The sequence below is a fragment of the Podarcis gaigeae genome, assembly GCF_964106915.1.
Source record: "Podarcis gaigeae genome assembly, chromosome: 12".
In the NCBI taxonomy this organism is placed as follows: Eukaryota; Metazoa; Chordata; class Lepidosauria; order Squamata; family Lacertidae; genus Podarcis; species Podarcis gaigeae.
In genome coordinates, this window is record NC_139688.1 from 2,415,842 (window position 1) to 2,437,137 (window position 21,296).

General features: G+C 47.8%; 4 protein-coding genes across 5 annotated transcripts in view; all 4 read right to left on the bottom strand.

Moving 5' to 3' along the window:
• Positions 1-21,296, bottom strand: part of LOC310827680 (uncharacterized protein) — a 919,426-nt gene that overhangs the window by 745,776 nt on the left and 152,354 nt on the right. The gene's annotated exons all lie outside the window — the stretch shown is intronic.
• Positions 1-21,296, bottom strand: part of LOC310827821 (erythroblast NAD(P)(+)--arginine ADP-ribosyltransferase-like) — an 840,324-nt gene that overhangs the window by 584,514 nt on the left and 234,514 nt on the right. The window lies entirely within an intron of this gene.
• On the bottom strand, positions 2,671-15,510 carry LOC310827791 (uncharacterized protein). 2 transcript variants are annotated; one of them, XM_083704242.1, is made up of 4 exons: positions 15,421-15,510; positions 11,628-11,785; positions 9,296-9,422; positions 2,671-4,600 (listed from the first exon to the last, which is right to left on the bottom strand). In XM_083704242.1, exons 2-4 carry the CDS (start codon positions 11,649-11,651, stop codon positions 3,291-3,293), a joined length of 1,461 nt encoding a protein of 486 aa, XP_083560368.1. In that variant the 5' UTR covers positions 11,652-11,785; positions 15,421-15,510; the 3' UTR covers positions 2,671-3,290. The 2 variants fall into 2 exon arrangements, with proteins under 2 accessions (XP_083560368.1, XP_083560369.1); XM_083704243.1 differs by lacking the exon at positions 15,421-15,510 and adding an exon at positions 13,254-13,288.
• Positions 16,455-21,296, bottom strand: part of LOC310827836 (uncharacterized protein) — a 50,364-nt gene continuing 45,522 nt past the window's right edge. The window contains exons 9-10 of the mRNA XM_083704333.1: positions 19,208-19,327; positions 16,455-16,881 (exon numbers count right to left, since the gene is read on the bottom strand). Coding sequence (XP_083560459.1) covers positions 16,735-16,881; positions 19,208-19,327 — 267 coding nt within the window. The 3' untranslated portion in view covers positions 16,455-16,734. The remainder of the gene's footprint in view (positions 16,882-19,207; positions 19,328-21,296) is intronic.

The following is a 21,296-nucleotide window of genomic DNA, read 5'->3' on the forward strand; positions in this document are numbered from 1 at the left end:
GCCGGCCGCACCGGGCGCAACATCTGGGGGTTAGGGGGCGCAAATCCACGGGTTAGAGGGCACAAATTATTTGCCTTGCCCCGGGTGCTTGACAACCCACGCTACGCCACTGTTTTCTTGCAACTCCCTAGGATTTATAGAGCTCGCTGGGGTGGGGGATCTCCTAATTCTGGGGACCACCACCCTCTTGGTTCCATCAATGCACCACCGGTGCCCCCCTACCCTATGAAAATCATCTTTCCATTCAAATCGGTAGCAATCAATTCAGGGCCAGATTGAGGTTTGATGGGGCCCTTTCTGTCAGCATCTCAAAATAATGAGCTAGGATGCAAACCACCCCATGGTTCTTGGCTGAAAGATGGATGGTGGCTAACAGATTGAGGTTGAATCCTAACAAGACAGAAGTACTGTTCTTGGGGGATGGGGTGGGCTGGTGTGGGGGACTCCCTGGTCCTGAATGGGGTAACTCTGCCCCTAAAGGACCAGGTGCGCAGCCTGGGAGTCATTCTGGACTCGCAGCTGTCCATGGAGGCGCAGGTCAATTCTGTGTCCGGGGCAGCTGTCTACCAGCCCCATCTGGTACGTAGGCTGAGACCCTCCCTTCCTGCGGACTGTCTCGCCAGAGTGGTGCATGCTCTGGTTATCTCCCACTTGGACTACTGCAATGCACTCTACGTGGGGCTACCTTTGAAGGTGACCCGGAAACTACAACTAATGCAGAATGCAGCAGCTAGACTGGTGACTGGGAGCGGCCGCAGAGACTATATAACACCGGTCTTGAAAGACCTACATTGGCTCCCAGTATGTTTCCGAGCACAATTCAAAGTGTTGGTGCTGACCTTTAAAGCCCTAAACGGCCTCGCTCCAGTTTCCTGAAGGAGCGTCTCCATCCCCATCGCTCAGCCTGGACACTGAGATCCAATGTCGAGGGTCTTCTGGCAGTTCCCTCATTGCGAGAAGTAAGGTTACAGGGAACCAGGCAGAGGGCCTTCTCGGTGGTGGCGCCAACCCTGTGGAACACCCTCCCATCAGATGTCAAGGAAATAAACAACTACCTGACATTTAGGAAGACTTCTGAAGGCAGCCCTGTTCAGGGAAGTTTTTAATGTGTGACATTTTAATGTATTTTTAATCTTTGTTGGAAGCCCAGAGTGGCTGGGGAAACCCGGCCAGATGGGCGGGGTACAAATAATAAATTACTATTACTATTTTATAAATATTAATAATTGCGAGAGTAACTTCTAAGTGATGGTGTCCTCCAAACTAATTGTCATGGTTCTAGGGGTTGCTCGTGCGTAAGCCGGTGCAAACACCTGGCTGGGTTGCCTGAGTGAACCTTTTCTGTCCGGACAGCCACTCACCCGTGGCTGTCTCAATCGCCGGCAGAATCCGTCAGTGGGCATTTCTTAAACTTCTTCCAGCAAAGAAGCTCTTTGACGCCTAGTCTCCTCCTACTCTCTCTGCGCGGAAGCCTTCTGCGCAAGGAGGGCGTGGGCAGTGGAGAAACCCTACTCTCCCCGCTGGTCCCCGGCAAGGAGTCATGGGACCGCCTCGCCGATTCCCCCATCTGCCCCCCTTCTCCACTGGTGCTACGCTGATTCTCTTCCCCAGAAGATGGGCTGCCTCTCCCCATCCTGGGACCTCTGGATTTTGCTCTCTCCCTCTGGCACGGATGGCAGTTCCCTGACACTAATGGGTGGGCCTGTCCTCCACCTCCCTTGCCTGGCTGCTAAGTAGGAGGGAAATCAGGCAGAGAGTCGTGGGTGAGCTGAGCTGGAAGCTGGAGACACAGAGACCTGCTTGCTCCGTGCTGGATCCAAAGCTGTGACTAAAAGAGAAGCAGGATCCCTTTGGGTGCTAATGACGTGAGCCTCCCTGCCCACAATCTCATGCTCGGATTGTGGAAACCTTTGGGGGAAAGTGTATTTCCGAGGTTTATTGGCTCCCTAAAGACTCATGTTCATTGGCTACATTCAAATGAAGGAAAACTACTGCATATTAAGCTAAGCAAGTCGTGCTTCCTTTTTCTGGTTATTATGCTATAATTTTTGATAGAAAACAGGTAACTGAACAAACTTTGTTGCATTACATTCTTTATTAAATTACCGTAGTTTTCGCTCTATAGGACGCACTTTCCCCCCTCCAAAAATGAAGGGGAAATGTGTGTGCATCCTATGGGGCGAATGCAGGCTTTCGCTGAAGCCTGGAGAGCGAGAGGGGTCGGTGCGCACCAACCCCTCTTGCTCTCCAGCCTTCAGGAAGCTATCCACAAGCCTTCAGAGCGCCCCAGGCCTCGGGCCGCAGGCTGCTAGTTCCCGCCGGGTTCCCAAGGCTTGCGGATAGCAGCCTCCAAACCCGACCTGGTTTGGAGGCTGGCGGTGGGGGAAAGCAGCGCTTCTCCCCACCACCAGCCCCACAAGCTCGGGGGACAGCGGGAAGGCGGAGCATTTGTCAACTTGGTGCCTTCTAGGTCCTTGGGACTACAACTCCCATCAGCCCCAGCGAGTGCGGCCAATGGTCAGGGATGATGTGATTTGTAGTCCACCAGGATCAGGGGGCCACCACAACTGCTATCCCCATGTCTGGGGGAAAAGGCACATAAACTTATTTGTGGCATACAGAACGTAGGTGGAGAAACATTTTCCTCCCTCGTAATATTACGAGCTTGGAGCCGCCCAAGGGAATTTATTTGGAGCAGGTTCAGGGCATGTGAAAGAACAGATTTCTTCATGTCACACTGAGTACATTTAGGGGAAAGGGGATGAGAGCAATTCACACAGCAAAGTGTATAGATTTTATTGCTTCTCCCAGACACATCTTGATGTTTATTCCCCGCCACCTCAAATCTACAGGCCCTCTTTCAGCCAACAAAAACCCACAAGGCCGTTTACAATAAGGGGGAAACGAAACCGACAATTAACTATTCATTTGGCAAATCCCATGCACAGCCCCGCCTCCCGCACACACAAAAACTCTCGACACAACTACAGTAGGATAAATGCAACCGCTTCCCAAGGCAAAAGGGTTACTGCGGAAACGGAGGAAGGAGCCTCGTCGCTTACGGGGTGCGGTATTTAGCAGCTAAAATCGCCCCTCTGGGTCTCGGGACTCTTTCTAACTCCTAACGCTACTCCCTGCCACCGGCTTGATACAGAATCCAAACCCAGAACATGCAGCGGAGCAATTGGAGGGAACCCTCCGTGCGGCTGGATTTGCTGGGCCTGGGCCAAAAAGGCCGTCCCCCGTCATGCGAGGGTCCTCTGGCGTTGTCCTTACGGCACCGTCCACCTTCACTGGATGGAGAAGGCCACGTGGAATTTCTGGTGGCGGATGAGGTGGTTCTTGTGGACGAAGCTCTTCTCGCAGTCCCCGCAGGGGTAGGGCTTCTCCTCGAGGTGTATTTTCTGGTGCTCCCGGAGGTACATCTTTTCCCGGAAGCTCCTCCCGCAGACCCAGCACACGAACGGCTTCTCTCCCGAGTGGATCCTCTGGTGGACCGTCAGGCTGCTCTTGCCCCGGAAGGTCTTGCCGCACTCCAGGCAGGGGAAGGGTTTCTCCCCCGTGTGGATCCTCTCGTGGTACGTGAGGGTCCTCTTGGCTCTGAACGTCTTCCCGCACTCCTGGCAAGAGAAGGGCTTTTCCCCGGTGTGGATTCTCTGATGATCCTTCAGGTACATCTTCTCCCGGAAGCTCCTCCCGCATTCCCAGCAGATGAAGGGCTTCTCCCCGGAATGGATGTTCTGATGGACCGTCAGGCTGCTCTTGTCCCGGAAGGTCTTGCCGCACTCCTGGCACGGGTAGGGTTTCTCCCCCATGTGAATCCTCCGGTGGTACCGGAGGGTTTTCCGGTCCCGGAACATCTTCCCGCATTCCTCGCAAGGGAAGGGCTTCTCGCCGGTGTGGATTCTCTGATGGCTGACGAGGTTGCTCTTCTGGACGAAGGTCTTCCCGCACTCGTTGCAGACGTAGGGCTTGACCCCCGTGTGGATCCTCTGGTGCAGGGTGAAATGGCTCCGGGTCCGGAAGCTCCTGCCGCAGTCCTCGCAGTGGTAGGGCCTCTCTCCCGCGTGGATTCTCTGATGGTCCCGAAGGTAATGCTTGTCCCGGAAGGATTTCCCGCACTCCTGGCAAACGCAGCGCTTCTCCCCCGTGTGGATCCGCTGGTGCACGATGAGCTTGCTCTTCTCCCGGAAGGATTTGCCGCAGACCTCGCAGGGGAAGGGCTTCTCCCCCGTGTGGATTCTCTGATGGACGCGAAGGTCGCTCTTGTCTCGGAAGGCTTTCCCGCACTCCTCGCACCCGTGGGGTTTGTCCCCCAGGTGGATGCTCCTCTGGTGCCGGTCGAGTTCCTTCCTGCCCCGGAAGCACTGCTCACACAGCGGGCAGGGATACGGGCTTCTCGCAGGGCTGGTGCCCCGCGGCAAAGGTTGCTGCTCCGGCACGAAGGCTTCCTCCATCTCCGTTTGGCCCTCGTGGCTACGGAGGGGCAAAGTCTCCGGAGACCCCATCGCGGGACCTCTCTGCGGCTCGACGGGGACATTTTCTTCGTCCGACGTGTTCCAGAACATTCCGCTTGAGGAAAGGAGGTAGAGGTCGTTTCCTGGGACATGGAAAAATTCACATAGCAAGAGGGTGAGCATGAGGATGGATTCAGCTGACGAGAATGGAGATTCGGGCGAAATATCGGGACGTGGAAGCTGTTTGACAGCAGAACCGACGCCCTTGGGAGGTATCGGACGCTGCTTCCTTGGAGGTTTTTAGACAATGGCCATCAGGGATTATTTAGCAATGATTCCTACACTGCCATGGGTGGCGCCGTGGGTTAAACCACAAAGCCTAGGACTTGCCAATCAGAAGGTTGGCAGTTCGAATCCCCGCAACGGGGGGGATCTCCCATTGCTCAGTCCCTGCTCCTGCCCACCTAGCAGTTCGAAAGCACGAAGTGCAAGTAGATAAATAGGTACCACTCCGGCGGGAAGGTAAACGGCGTTTCCGTGCGTTGCTCTGGTTCACCAGAAGTGGCTTAGTCATGCTGGCCACATGACCTGGAAGCTGTACGCCAGCTCCCTCGGCCAATAAAGCGAGATGAGCGCCGCAACCCCACAGTCGGCCATGACTGGACCTAATGGTCAGGGGTCCCTTTACCTACACTGCAGGGGATGGGCTTGATGATCCCTTCCATCTCTACAATTGTGTGATTCTATCAGAGGCACAGGGAGCTTGCAGCAGAACCAGCCCAGATCTTTGTGAAATGGGAACCCTAGAATTGCAGAGTTGGAAAGATTCCCGGGGATCATCTGGTCTAACCCCCCCCCAAAAAAAATGCAGGAATCACAGCTGAAGAATCCCTGAGAGGTGGCCAACCAAACTCCAAGGAAGGAGAGTCCATCACCTTCCCCCGTCAAAAAGGTCTTGCCGTGCCCAGCCTCACAGGGTTGTTCCGAGATGGAACAAACAATAAAAGTCAGGTTTCTTAAAGGAGAGAAAGTGGGAGATCACGGGTGCTGCATGTAATTCCAGGTTCAAAGCTGACTGCAAGATCTCAGGTAGCCCGTGATTTGGACTTCCAATTACAGAAGATGTCAGAAATGCTACTGTTACGAGGTTGTCTGGGAAACCTATGTGAAGGGTCCGTCTCTGAGTCCAGTTTCCGAGATGCAAAGGGTGGCAATATGAGAAGAGGGGCTTTTTAGGGGTGGCTCCCGGCTTGTGGAATGCTCTCCCCAGGGAAGCACGGCTGGCACCACTGCTGCCTGCTTTTAGGCAAAAGCATTTTGTATTCAGCTAGGCTGAGGGTGGCTGGATATGCTCCTCTGTGAGGCAGGCTACAGGGGCTGTTGTCTTCTACCTGGCCAGGTTCAAGGTGTGACTCTTAATGCATAAAGCCCTGGACACCTTGGGAATCGCCTTGCTCCACATGCAGAATTGGCACTGCCAAAGGTGCCACAGAATACCCGCTCTGCCTTTGGAAAAAATCAGTCTTTTGGTGTAGCAATCCCTGCCTACTGACTGCAGGCACCTTTGAGCCACTCTCTTTGGCACCTGCTAAAAACATTTTTCATTTAGACGAGCCTGTCCAGACATGCGGAATGTCAATTTACGTTTTTAATCTGCTTTCAGTTTGTTCCTGATTTTATCTTTTGAATGTTTTAAAGTGTTGCTTTTACTGATAGTTTTATTCTCGTTGTGATGCATTTTGAGGTTGTTGTTTGTTCTTTTTACAATCAAGTGGTGCAAAAAGATAATAAATACCAACACACACACATATATATGTAGTATTTATTATATTTATATACATAAATATAAATATGTAGATAGATAGATGATATAGATAGACGATAGACAGATGATATAGATAGATGATAGATAGATATTTCCATATATAAAAATATATAGTTTTATATTATATATTATATTTATTATATTATACTATAAATACATATGGTGAGCACTTTAGGCCTTGCTAGGTTGCTAGTTTTTTTATCTGGTGTCAACACTTCTTGTTATTCCTGTTTATATCCTGTAAGATGATTTGAGACACTTTGGTGCAAGGAAGTGAGAAATAAATATAATTGATGGCAATCAATAATTCTGGCCCTGGTGATCCATATTTCTAGCTCACCAAATGGCAAAGGCTCGGCTTGAGCCGATCACATCCCTGCCAAAAGGTGGGGTTACAAAAACGTGGCTTCTCTCTCAGCGGAGCACCACAAAGAGATCCTCCCCTGGCTAGGAAGAAGCGAGAGATATTCCCAGCAAACCAGCACCGACAAGTCACGTTCCCAGGAGAACTGCAGCTGCGGAGCTCGTTATGTCAGCTAATGCCAAAAGATTCTTTGCCAAAAGGTCGCTGTGACTTGGACCACACCTTAAGAGCAAGGTGGGCACCTCGCCCAGAGAGCACACATCTTAGCAACATGATGTTCAGGTCTCTAACAGCTGGTGAAGAAACCGCGGTTCTTGGAAGGAGATTCCGACTAAACTTCAGGGAGAACTTTCTGACGGCAAGAGCTGTTTGACAGTGGAATGGTCTCCTTTAGAAGGTGGTGGGCTCTCCTCCCTTGGAGGTTTTTAAGCAGAGGCTGCATGGCCATCTGCCTAGGACCCTCGTACCTATGGGACTGCCTCTCCCGGTCTGCCCCATGGAGGACCTCAAGGTCCATAAATAGCAACACCCTAGAGGTCCTGGACCCTAAGGAAGTCAGACTAGCCTCAACCAGAGCCAGGGCCTTTCAACACTGGCTCCGCCTGGTGGAACGATCTGTCTCATGAGGCCACGACCTTGCGGGATTGGATTTCTTTCTGCAGGGCCTGTAAGACAGAGTTGTTCCGCCTGGTCTTTGGCTTGGAATCAACTTGATCCCCTCTTTCCTTTTTCCTTTCTCCTTCTGTGATGGAACTCCTATTTGGGGACTTCCCTGGCTTTTTTCTGGCCCACATAGGACCAGTCTGGATAGTTGGCCTTAGTGAAAATTTGATGTTTTCATCCCCAAAAAGTTTTTGATTTGAGTTTCTATTGAAACGAGGCTGCATTTTAATGTTGTACAGTGGTACCTCAGGTTACATACACTTCAGGTTACATACGCTTCAGGTTACAGACTCCGCTAACCCAGAAATAGTGCTTCTGGTTAAGAACTTTGTTTCAGGATGAGAACAGAAATCGCGCAGCAGCAGCACGGCGGCAGTGGGAAGCCCCATTAGCTAAAGTGGTGCTTTAGGTTAAGAACAGTTTCAGGTTAAGAACGGACCTCCGGAACGAATTAAGTACTTAACCCAAGGTACCACTGTACTTGTTTTTAAGTTGTATTTTAATCAATTGTTTTTACCTGGTGTTAGCCGCCCTGAGCCCGGTCTTGGCTGGGGAGGGCGGGGTATAAATAACATTTATTATTATTATTATTATTTAGCTGAGATTCCGGCATTCCAGGGGGTTGGGCTAGATGACCTTTGGGTCCCTTCCAACTCTACAATTCTATGATTCTATGCTCATCTGAAGCTGCTGCTAGGAGCTGTGGCTGAAGCAGATACTGGAGCAAATTCCTCTTTCCCCCACTTAGCCCTCTCTCCGTTCCTGTCGGCAAGTTTTGTCGGAAACTCAGAGGCAGCAATTTTGAGCGCAAACCACTTTCAAAACAGAGTTGGACCTGAAATGTAGGCAGCTCCGAATGTAAAGCCCGAAGAGGCAGGCGAGAGACAGGAAAGCAAAGAGAAACACGATCCCCGTCTCCCTTAATCAGGAAGAGAATTTTGGGAAGATTTCAAGGAGTTTAAGCCTAGGCCTTATTGCCACTACAGGCCCCCAAATGGCCAAAATGGGCAACCCAGCCAGACAGGCAGGGTATAAATGATAAAATTATTATTATTATTATTATTAGTTATTCTCTCTGTACCGGAAGACCCTGAAACCCAGCACATGGGAAGTCACACAAATTGTATAATTGGCTTTCTATTTTATATATATATGGATGTGAATTGTAATTTGACATTGGTAAAATGTGGCTGTTATTGGATTTTAATAATTGAAAATTAATAAAAAATATTTAACCAAAAAAAGAGGAATGTTGTATTTGAGCAGCAATGGGGGAGGCATTTATGGAAATTCAGAAATCCTCGTCTTAAGGAAATTTTAAGGATCATTGGATGGCCAGATGTCAGGGGTTCTTTTGCTGTGACTCCTGATTTTATGTATAGTGCTTAGATCTGGGCCTGCTGACCGGCTCGTGTTAGGAAGTGGAGATGCTAAAGGGAGGGACATTTCATTGTGAGGGAGACCCTGGTGCTTGTTGGATTAATGTTGGATTAACTCCCAGGCTTCAGCCAAAATCCCAGAGACCCTCTCTTGCCATCTTTGCTGCCATTAAAGTCTGGGATCTGCAAGGCAGCCTCAGCGAAGAGCACAAGCTCTCACAAGCTATATTGTCCCAAGCAGCTGGAGAAGCAAATATTATCTACTGCCTCGCAGTTGTTGCTGAGGGCCTTTCTCATATGTTAACTATGTATATAGAAACAAAGCAGCCTCCAGTTCTTTTTGGACTACAATTCCCATTGTGCTGGTTGAGGCTGATGGGATTTGTAGTCCCGGACGTCTGAAAGGCACCAGGTTGGAGCAAGCCGACACCGCCAATATCAGCGGTTGTGCCTTCACTCCTGCGCCTTAAAAAGGTTTTAAATACCTGATGTCTTATTATGCTTTTAGGTTTGAGATTATTATTACCCATACAGAATCTCCCCCATGTTCTGCCCCACAGATAAGAACATGTGGGAACCCTCCGTGAAAGGGAAGAGGGGCATTTACCCAGAGAGATGAGCATTCTGTAGTTTTCCATCATCACCTCCCAGTGCAGCTCCCTCTGCCAGTCCTCCATCATCTCCCATTCTTCGGTGGAGAAAGATACGGCAACGTCCTCAAACGTCACCATGTCCTGCAAAGACAAAGGCGGTCAGAGCATTCCTTGCCAGGAAACCTGCCAGCTAATTCCAAGCATTCCCACCCACCCCACCCCCCGGTTCTGTTGATTAAAGAGAGATCCGTATTTTCTGCATTTGTTCCAGGTAAATTTTCATCGCCCTGCTCTCCACACACACACACTGGTGGCATCTCCCAGGTGTATTCTGCAAAGTACCATTGATGCAATAATAAGAGTGCATTTGTGGGGATTCCTACGGTTCTGTCTGCACAACAGCCAGTTTTCTTAGTTGTTCTGCATTGTTGCTCCAACACTGTTGCATTATTAGTAGTAGTAGCAGTAATTAATTTTGTATAATAAATAATGATAATAATAAATTTATTTATACCATACCCTTCCCGGTTTAGAAACTGGGCTCAGGGCAGCTAACAGCAAATTTAAAGCACTGATTAAAATGCAACTTTAAAACAGCATAAAATACAAGATAAAATGCAGCATCAATATCAATAAAAATAAAAAATTCAGGGGTCATTTTGAAGGAGGGGGGAACCCAGTCAGTAGACATCAAATGGTCACCAGGGCTAACTGGCCAAGTTGGTCCTGCTAGGGCCAGCAAGGAGACCAGGGAAGAATTTAAATGTGGGGTCCCGAAAGGGTTTCTTCATAGAAGAGGAAAGGGGGAAAAGGAATAGAAGATCAGGCTAATTCAAATTGAAGGCCAGGCGGAAGGAGGTTAAATCCTGAAGGACCCTAGTCTCGTGGGACAGAGCATTCCACCAGGTTGGAGCCATCACTGAGAAGGCCCTGGCCCTGGGGGAGGATAGTCTGACTTTTTTAGGGCCCTTCATCTGTAGATCTCAGGACATTGTTTTTGGCTGGAGGAACGCTCTGCTGGAACAAAATCAGGACTACTCCAGGGTGGTATTCCACCAACCTTTATTCAGAGCAGATCCACTGAAATAAATAAACGTGCCAAAGTTTAGCTTTGGTTCCTGCCTTTCAGGTGACTAGATGAGCCTCAGGGTCTTTTCCAAGTCTACAAGTCCATTTCCCCCCTATTGCATTTGTCTTTATTTGCAGTTTGCATCAGTGATAAACAGTGATTCACACGCTGCTGATTTCTTAAAACAATCCACCTGCCCACAAATAATCCATTTGCTCTTGTTTTTTTGTTTCTACACGGCCACCTGTCAGAGATGCTTCAGTTGAGATCCCTGCATTGCAGGGGGTCAGACTAGATGACGTTGAGGATCCCTCCCACCTCTACGATTCTATGATTCTAATCCCTCTCCCTGCCCAGACACACCAAATGTCTGTTGAATCACATTTAACTTTTAAGCCATTTCAGTTTTTAAATGAAGGTTCCGCAAATCGCCTTGTCTTCTCAGAAGCTGCGTTCCATCGATGCTGCACAGGTAACAAAACCATGCCAGGCTGATTAAAAAGCAGCCGTTTCCTTGTCCGTTTGCCTCTCTCGCATGAGCCCAAGTTAGGTCCATGAATTTCAGTAAGTCTACTCAAAAATTGTTTGCATACCAGCCTCTGGAATATTTGTGGCATGGACAATTTCAGGATTTCAGCAGAAAGGTCTGGGACCTTCACTGATTGGAAACGAAGCAGCGTGTCTGTCCTGAAACCTTTGCAGGTGCAAGTACTTCTGAAACAAAGGTCACGTATAACCACCTGATATCATCAATGCACAATTATGATTTTCTTTTTCTCTGTTTCCTTCAGACAATGAGACATTGTCTTGCTTTTCTCTGCTTCCTTATTTGCCCTGACAGGCAGGAGATGAAGAACTAAATTGTGATGTTCTTTCTGGGTTGTTGTTTTTTCATGGCTTACAGCTAAACAAATAAAATTTGTACCTGCCTAGGCCATCCTGTTGGTTGACCGACCGACCGAACCCAAAAAGCACTCATTAATGGCTGCTCATCACCCTGGGAAAAGTGACAAGTGAGGTCCGCAGGGTTCTGTCCTGGGCACACTGTTGATGGCTCTGCAGTGATGCTTCTGAATCCCAATTGCCAGAAATTGTGGGGGGGGGGGGAGGCTCAGATCCAGCTTGCGGGTTTCCTGCAGGCATCTGGCTCTGAGCCCAGGGTCCTGGACCAGAAGGTCCCCTTTGGCCTGATCCAGTGGGAACCTCTTAGGTTCTTATGTTTACTTGGGGGGGGTGCCCCTCCAGGACATTGCCAGGCCCCCACATCAGTTCCTCACCTGAATCACGATGTCTTCTGCCATGATGCTGGGTCCCTCTGAGGGCTGGGTCCGGGCAGAGGCGCGAAGCTGGCCTGTTGCTGAAGGAGGCTCCTGACACCCCCACTTTGCTCAGCAACCAAAACTTGGGGAGCAGACTTCAGCGCAGATCAACAGATCTGGGGGGTCAGGAAAAAGATGGATGAAGAGGCATGATAAGCAGCTGGGAAGGGAGAAGAGGAGGGTTTTTTGGGGGGGCTATATTTATTTAAATAATTTTATAAGCTATGTGACTTTGTTGCCCAATAATAATAATAATAAATAATAAAATTTTATTTATATCCCACCCTCCCCAGCCGAAGCCAGGCTCAGAGCGGCTAACAACAATAAAAGTAACACAGCGTTCAATTCTATTGTTGTTGTTGTTGTTATTATTAATTATCAATACTCTATCTTCTTCCCTGACAAGCCACAAGGCAGGTTATGTATGCAAACCTCTAAAAACATTGGCGGGGGGCATTTAAAAGCAAGTAAACTTTGTTAGAAGTAAAACAACAAGCATGTATGAACTCTATTGAAATCACACAGATAACTGCACGGCAGCAGCCCAGTCATAGGATTGTCAAGTTGGAAGGAAGCCAAGGGTCATCTAGTCCAACCCATCTTTCACCCCGTGTGGGGTTCGAACCCACAACCCTGAGACTGAACTATTAAAAGCAATCGGTTCCCCAAGGCCGGTTGGAACAAGGAGGTCTTCACCTGCTGGCAGAAGGACCGCAAAAGAGGGAGCCTGACAGTTCTTATTCTGCCTCCCCCAACCTGGTTCTGGCTGATGGGAGTTGTAGTCCGAAGCAGGTCATGCAAATCCGGGTTAAATCATCCAAGAAAAATTCACCGAACTTGCTAAACTTTGCCTATCCAGTCGCAATGTCGAGAAGCTGCCCAGCTTCACAGCGAATGGAGAAAGGGGTTAAATGAAACTGCAGACGTTGCAGGAAAAAAAGGTACCGTATTTTTCGCTGTATAAGACGCACCAGACCACAAGACACACCTAGTTTTTGGAGGAAGAAAACAAGAAAAAAAAAATTCTGAATCTGAGAAGCCAGAACAGCAAGAGGGATCTCTGAAAGCAGCAATCACTCTTGCTGTTCTGGCTTCTGGGATAGCTGCACAGCCTGCATTCGCTCCATAAGACGCACAAACATTTCCCCTTACTTTTTAGGAGAGAAAAAGTGAGTCTTATAGAGCAAAAAATACGGTAATAATAATTGCAGGGACCCAACTTTCCTGCTCAACTGGCTGGCTTTCCTCTCCGACACCCTCCAGGACTTGGGAAGTTGCCTAGTAGGAAGTCAAGACTCTTTGCCCAGACAGTCTCCTCTGTTTTTGGCAGGTGGGGGGGCTCTCCAGGGGAGGGGCTGTAGCCCTGCTTGGCATGCAGAAGGTCCCAGGTCCAGTCCCTGAAAATGGTTTCCAGGGAGCGCTGGGAGAGAACCCCACCTGCAATCCCAGAGAGATGCAGCCAGCCAGTGCAGACAGCTCTGGGCTCAATGGACCCAACTGTCTTGCCGGCAGAAAGCGGCTTCCGTTGTTCCTATGGGTTGCAGAAAGGGTCTTCTGCATCATTTGCTACCTGCTGCATCCTACCTGGAGACATCAGGGGCTGAACCTGGGAGATGGAGGAAGCTTTTTTCCTGCTGCTCCTGGGGGTGGGACCCAAACCGACAGATTCTCAACCGACAAACTCAATGTTAAGAGCCATTTGAAGGTAGAGAGGCCTCCCTCAGAAGGTGGCGGACTCTCCTGCCTTTTTAAACAGAGGTTGGACGGCCTCCATCTGGGATTCTTTAGCTGTGATTCCTGCGTCACAGCGGGTTGGGCTGGATGATCCCTGGGGGACCCCTAATACTCTACAGTTCTATGATTCCAAAGGCAGGAGCTGCAAGCTGTCTCCCTTGACTGCCCAGGTCGCTTGCTGCTCCTGACCTGGGCACACACGCACCCCCCCTTCCATTCTGAGGGGGGGCACATCTCCTACACCCCTCCCCCTGCACCAGTGGCCTCTTGCAAGCCCCAGAGGCCACAGAACCCTAGAATTGCAGAGTTGGCAGGGTCCCCCAAAGGTCCTCTAGCCCAACCCCCTGCAGTGCAGATGCTTCCGAAGCCCTGGCTCTGGGTGCAAAGGCTGGGAGGCTTTGATGGACTGAAAGGAGAGGCACAAATACAAGATGGGTGACACCTGGCTTGAGAGCAGTACATGTGAAAAGGATCTAGGAGTCTTGGTTGACCACAAACTTGACATGAGCCAACAGTGTGACGCGGCAGCTAAAAAAGCCAATGCAATTCTGGGCTGCATCAATAGGAGTATAGCATCTAGATCAAGGGAAGTAATAGTGCCACTGTCTTCTGCTCTGGTCAGACCTCACCTGGAGTACTGTGTCCAGTTCTGGGCACCGCAGTTCAAGAAGGACACTGACAAACTGGAACGTGTCCAGAGGAGGGCAACCAAAATGGTCAAAGGCCTGGAAACGATGCACTATGAGGAATGGCTAAGGGAGCTGGGCATGTTTAGCCTGGAGAAGAGGAGGTTAAGGGGTGATATGATAGCCATGTTCAAATATATAAAAGGATGTCACATAGAGGAGGGAGAAGGTTCTTTTCTGCTGCTCCAGAGAAGCGGACACGGAGCAATGGCTCCAAACTACAAGAAAGAAGATTCCACCTAAAGATTAGGAAGAACTTCCTGACAGTAAGAGCTGTTTGACAGTGGAATTTGCTGCCAAGGAGTGTGGTGGAGTCTCCTTCTTTGGAGGTCTTTAAGCAGAGGCTTGACAACCATATGTCAGGAGTGCTCTGATGGTGTTTCCTGCTTGGCAGAGGGTTGGACTCGATGGCCCTTGTGGTCTCTTCCAACTCTAGGATTCTATGATTCTATGAAATGGTTTCTTTCTCCACTTAAGTCTGCTTCCCAAGTTTCCAGTGAATGTTATGGGGGTGGAGTTAGGTGGTTTTTTTTTGGGGGGGGGGGCTGTATGTGCAATATAGGGCAGGTTGTTCTTCTGAAAACGTTAATGTTTAGTGCATCATTTGACACACCCACCCTGTGCAGCATAATGTATTTACAATTATGGCTATAAACCCTTGGAGACCTTTTTGCAACATGGGCAACTCATAACGACTTGAAAATCAATGAGTGTATATGGTACCAAATATTTGTGGCTCCTGTGATGAGCTGTGATTCCTGCACTGAATGGGGTCGGGGGGGGGGTTGTTGTTGTTATTTTTGGACTATTTGGCCCTTAAGGGCAAGGAATCTCTCCCTCCCATCTCTGCATCCCTGCGATTCCATGGAATAGTAAAAAATGCAAGAGATATTCCTGGTTAATAAAATAGTAGCAATAGACTGAAACGGGGCTGCAGCGAAGACGAATTCCTCAAAACGGCAAATGCACAGCAATGAATGTCAACGGCAAAGGACTAGGATAGTCTGTGAAATAATAAGGAATAATAAATAAAACAAAATAAAATAGCAGTAGACTAGAAACGGCGGCAGCGAACAAGAATTCCTCGAAATGGCAAATGCACCAGCAATAGAAATAATGAAGAGACAGGATAGCAGCTGCCACACCAGTTCTATGGAATAATAATGAATGCAATTAATAATAATAATAATAATAATAATAATAATAATAATAATGTGCTCCATCTGTTCCAGTTGGGGAGGGGGCACAGGATATTGGGGGTCTTTCTTCCTCCCCTTCCCCTCTACCTCCCCCTCCCTCCTCCCAGGCCCCCCCGGCCCCCCAAAACTCACCCTCCGGCCCCAGAGGCACCTCCAGCGTGGGCTCCCTTTGTTTTCTCCCAGCTCAATGCTTGGCAGTCCTCCCACGTCCTCTCTCCCCCCTCTCTCTATGGTACCCCTCGTTTATGTCACTTCCTGTCTTGCCTCTCTAGGACGTTGCCCTCCCTCATTTTAACCCTCTGAGCACGCCATCCCTGCAGGCACCAAGGGAAGGCTGGAAATATGGCACCCAGGGGCGCCCTCTGCTGGGCTGCAAGGAGAGGGCAGCCTGCCTCAGCCAGGGGTGCTCCAGCTGCCTCGGGCGGCAAAATGATGTGATCCTTTTCTTTAATTCTTTTTTTTTGGAGGGGATGTCTCAAAGTGGCTTGCAGCATTCAGGTGCGCAAATAAGTTCAAAACCTACATTATGGGCTACTTTTAAAATGAGGCTGCATTTTAACCTGTATTTTAAATTGCCCCCCCCCCCCCGTATGTTTTTTACTGTAATTTTACTGGTGTTCGCTGCCCTGAGCCTGGCTCTGGCCCGGGAGGGCGGGATATAAATAAAATTTATTTATTTATTTATTTATTTATTTATTTATTTATTTATTTATTTATTTATTTTTATAGAGAACCGGCACGGTTCAACACTTTGAGCAGCAGTTTCTCAATTTTTTTCCTTTTTAAATTTTTTTTTAATTGAAGTTTTCACAATACAGTAAAAGAAACAAACTCGTCTCCAGGAAATAAAGGAAAGGAAAAAAACTAAAGAAAAAAGGAACAGATTGGAAAAGGTTACTGAATATATGGGTGAAAATTGTGTATGTTTAAAAACGCCGGCAGCATTGAGATAAATTCAGCAGGGTAGATACATAGTCGTAATAATGGAATACTGGACGGTTTAGCTTATGTAAATTATGCAGTGACTTATGGTATGTAAACTGAACTACGGAAAAGAAGAAGGGAAGTCATTGATTTAAGAGTGTTTAAATGAATATTCCAAAATGTAAAATAGAAAAATTTAATAAAAATTATATATAAAAAAGAAAGAAAGAAGCAACACAGAATTCACAGGTGGCAAATACTTTTTATTTTATTTTTATGGATTCCAGAGAAGGAGAGCAACTCGAGAGCAAGCAGATCCCTTGCTTAAGCCCAGTTGCTGGATTCTCCAAGGCTTTTTCAAGGCTTCCTTCATTCTTATTCTGCAGAAAAGAATCCAGAGACGGTTAAGAAGGGGAGCAAATTGCCCACAAATACAACATGGCTCACGTAACATCCACAATTCCTTCATTGCCAGCGACAAATGATCTTCAGGTTGCTTGGAAATGTTGCATGTTCTTCTTTTTAACCTTTTCTTTTCATTTGCGGCAACCATTCACTGGCCTTTTTCTGTTCACCGTCCTCTGTAACGTTGTGATGGCTCAACGGCACCTCCAGAGAATCGGAGTCCCTACTCTTCTGGCTGTGTCTTGGCTTCTTGCTGGAGTCGCCCTGTGCCAGGAGACAGGAAGGCATGAGAAAATTTATTTATTACTGACATATTTACAACACTTAGTTCCCTGCTCTCCAGCCAGAAAGACTCCCAGAGTGACCTATGTACAATCAAAACAACATAATCCTTACTTTCAGGCTCACAATATGGAAAAAAAATACATGGCATGCAAGGGGAAAGGAACTTGGAGGGAAGAGGAAAATAAAACCACAATGCAGGCAGCAATTTCTAAACAGTTGTTCCTCATCTATCTATCTATCATCTATCTATCTATCTATCTATCTATCTATCTATCTATCTATCTAAATATCATCTATCTATATCTATCTATATCTATCTATCTATCTATCTATCTATCTATCTATATCTATCTATCTATCTATCTAATCTATCTATCTATCTAGCTAGCTATCTGTCTAGCTAGCTATCTAGCTATCTATTCATTAAAAAGGTTATACAAGATTCAGCAAAATACGGTGCTAACAAACAGGATCTGATGGCAATATGCATAATCCATATGCAATTATATACCCCTGTTAAACGAAAACAAACATAAAACAAAACCAAAACAAATAAACCACAGGCAAGGAAGGCGGTGACTGGAGCTATTTATGATTAAACAAGACAAGGTTATGAAACATGGACCCTATTATATCAAGGGAAAGTACTGAAGGTATTCAAATGCCCCAAATCACTCTATCAGCCATCTATGTGGCGCTTAAAGGTATATAATGAAGGAGCCAGGTGACTCTCCCTGGGCAGAGCATTCCCCAAAAGGGGAGCCACTGCCGAAAAGGCCCCGCTCTTGTGTTGCCGCCCTCCGAACCTCTTGAGGAGACACACAAAGGAGGGCCTCAGAGGGTGATCTCAGGGTCCAGGGCGGTTCATATGGGGAGAGGCGGACCTTGAGGTATTGGGATCCTGAGCCATTTAAGGCTTTATAGGTCTAAACCAGCCCTTTGAATTGGGCCCAGAAACTAATTGGTAGCCAGTGCAGATGGACCAAGATGGGTGTAAGATGCTCAAACCACCTCAGAACCACCAAGTGCCCATATTTTCCAGGGACATCCCTGATTTGGAGAAGCCGTCCCAGTTTCTGATTTGATCCCGGAATGTCCCGCTTTTCCTTAGGATGTCCCTATTTTCATTGGAGAAATATTGGAGGGTTTGGAGTTATCCGACCCCCGAGCTGTCAGAAGGCAATCCTGTATAGGGGAGTTTTAAAATGTTTAATGTTTTATTGTGTTTTCTATATGTTGGAAGCGGGGACGTGGGTGGCGCTGTGGGTAAATGCCTCAGTGCCTAGGACTTGCCGATCGAAAGGTCGGCGGTTCGAATCCCCGCGGCGGGGTGAGCTCCCATCTTTCGGTCCCAGCTCCTGCCCACCTAGCAGTTTGAAAGCACCCCCGGGTGCAAGTAGATAAATAGGGACCGCTTACTGGTGGGAAGGTAAACGGCATTTCCGTGTGCTGCGCTGGCTCGCCAGATGCAGCTTTGTCACGCTGGCCACGTGACTCCGGACAGCGCTGACCCCCGGCCTCTTAAGTGAGATGGGCGCACAACCCTAGAGTCGGACACGACTGGCCCGTACGGGCAGGGGTACCTTTACCTTTACCTATATGTTGTAAGCTGCCCAGAATGGCTGGGACAACCCAGTAAGATGTGTAGGGTATAAATAGTAAAATTATCATTATGGAATGGGACGTCCCTATTTTCACGGGAGAAATGTTGGAGGGTGTGCCTCCTTGCCCCAGTCAGCTATCTAGCTGCCAAATTCTTCACCAGCTGAGGTTTCAAACTGTCTTCAGAGGGAGCCCTACATATAATATGTTGCCGTAATCCAGGGCCAGATTTAGGTTTGATGAGGCCCTAAACTACTGAAGGTAATGGGGCCCTTTCTATGTCCACCTGTCCTTTGTCAACAGCAAATTGTCTCTGTTTTCCTGTGTTGAATATATGCTATAAGGCAATTTATGGACCTAATAGGTATCTAAAGCCATTAGCACATGTTGCCATGGAACCAGTTCATGCAGAATGTAGACACCCTATGTGTAAAAAGGAGCAAAGCAGTGATTTTTTTAGGGAGCAGGCAAGCAGGCTTACATCCTAAGAGTCTACCCAACACACAAACACTGTTGCTGTATGTAGGTTTTATTTTATTTGCTTTTTAACTTATATTTTGGAAATATACACCCAGGTTGGGTTTTTTTTTTGGGGGGGGGGGAGAGTGGGGCCCTTAACTATACTTTGTTTAGTTTATATGTAAATCCGGCACTGCCGTAATCTAACCTAGAGCTCAACGGAGCATATAGACAACAGGATTACCTCTCTGCTTCCTGCGCGGCTGGGTAACAGAGTCCCGTTGCACCCCCAGCAAAGCTCCCTGTTTCTGCTTGCTCTTCTCTCGTGGCGGACCTTTTCTCCTCTCTCTTTTTCTGGAGCGCTCTGTGAGGGAGGAGAGGAGAGTGCACAGTTGGAAACACTGGCGGAGGAACGGGGGGGGGGCAGGGGGAGCGTACTGCCCCTGGCACCATCGGAGAGGGGGGTACCATCGTGGCCACCACCCTGGGACACGCGAATCGCGCACCCCCACCGTGGCAGGTGCCACGCCCCTGCAAGCGGCATGCCACGCCCCCAGGACGTCTGTCACACCCCCAGGATGCACACCACGCCACCGCGGACAGCATGCCACACCCTCAGGGCCCATGAATTACATCATAGGACAAAACGCTGGATGTAGATTTTATTTTATTTGCTTTTATTTTATATTTTGGACGCGGGTGGCGCCGTGGGTTAAACCACTGAGCCTCTTGGGCTTGTCGATCAGAAGGTCGGCGGTTCGAATCCCCGCAATGACGGGGTGAGCTCCTGTTGCTCGGTCCCTGCTCCCGCCAACCTAGCAGTTCGAAAGCACGTCAAAACGCAAGTAGATAAATAGGTACTGATCCGGTGGGAAGGTAAATGGCGTTTCCGTGCGCTGCTCTGGTTCGCAGGAAGCGGCTTAGTCATGCTGGCCACGTGACCCGGAAGCTGTACGCTGGCTCCTTCGGCCAGTAAAGCGAGATGAGCGCCACAACCCCAGAGTCGGCCACGACTGGAACTAATGGTCAGGGGTCCCTTTACCTTTTTAACCTCTATTTTGAAAACCCGAAGGAGCTCCCGGTGCTTAAAACCCGAAATTAATTATTCCCCAAATTTTGGGAATTATAGGGACAGAACTACCTAAACTGTATGAAAACTTATTCATGTACCAGAGAGGAATGGCTGATGAAGATGATGGACTACGACGAAATGGCAAAATTGACGGGGGAAATCAGAAACCAGGAAAAGAAGAATTTTAAGAAAGAATGGAAAAAAAAATTATAATGTATTTAAGAGAACACTGTAAAAAACGAAAAACTTTGGCAGGATTTGAGTAATGCTTGTAATGTACAAAAAAACCTATGGTAAAAATAGATTATTTTTCTTTAAAAAAATAGAGAAAATAAGATAAGCCGTTGGGGGCGGGGGGAGATTGATAATGGTAACCGTGGAAGGGCGGAGGGGAGTCGAAGGATTCAGGGAATCTTAAATGATGATGAGGGTGTTTAATGTTTGAATTTCAATTTGTTATGTAAAATTTAATAAAAACATATTTTAATAAAAAAAGAAACTTATTCAAGTATGCTACTACAGCTGCAAGACTGTTACTTGCCCCAAAATGGAAAGAAGCCGAAGTCGCAGCAAAGGAAGAATGGATACAAAAACTTATGGAATATGCAAATATGGCGAAACTTACCGGAAGAATAAGAAATCAAGATAACAATTTTTTTTAATAAAACAATGGAAATGGTTTGTTGAATATTTACAGATAAATTGCAAACTGATTAAAACATTGGCAGGATTATTGTAACAACCTGAAGTTTTATAAGAGTACATATTTAAAGAAGATGAACAAATGAGCAAATTAAGTTAACTTGGATATGCAGAAGGTATGGAAAATGAATTTAAGGAACCGCAGAAAGAGGGGGAAGGAAGTCGAGATTTGAAATGTCGAAATGATTGCAAGATGAGCGAAATGTATAAAAGGAGTGAAATGTAGAAACTTGAAAAGTAGAAATAAATAAACAAAAATATCGTCATCAAAAATTTAAAATAAAATAGTCCTGTATACTAAAAGAGCACCTCCACCCTTACAGACCAATGGGTTATGGTTGTATGGCTCCATAGTTTGTGAAACTGAGCCGAGAGGTTTGTGTGGCTCAGCTGAGGAATTTACTAGCTAAGGCAGGAGATGGGAGATTATCAGTCTGCAAAACTCGCAGTCTCCCTCCCTGTCTCTCTCCAGGAATCTTCCTTGGCTCCAGCTTCAGAGGGAACCGGCCGAGACAAAACGTGTTTTGGAGCCTGTCCGATAGAAAGGATTGCAACTGGA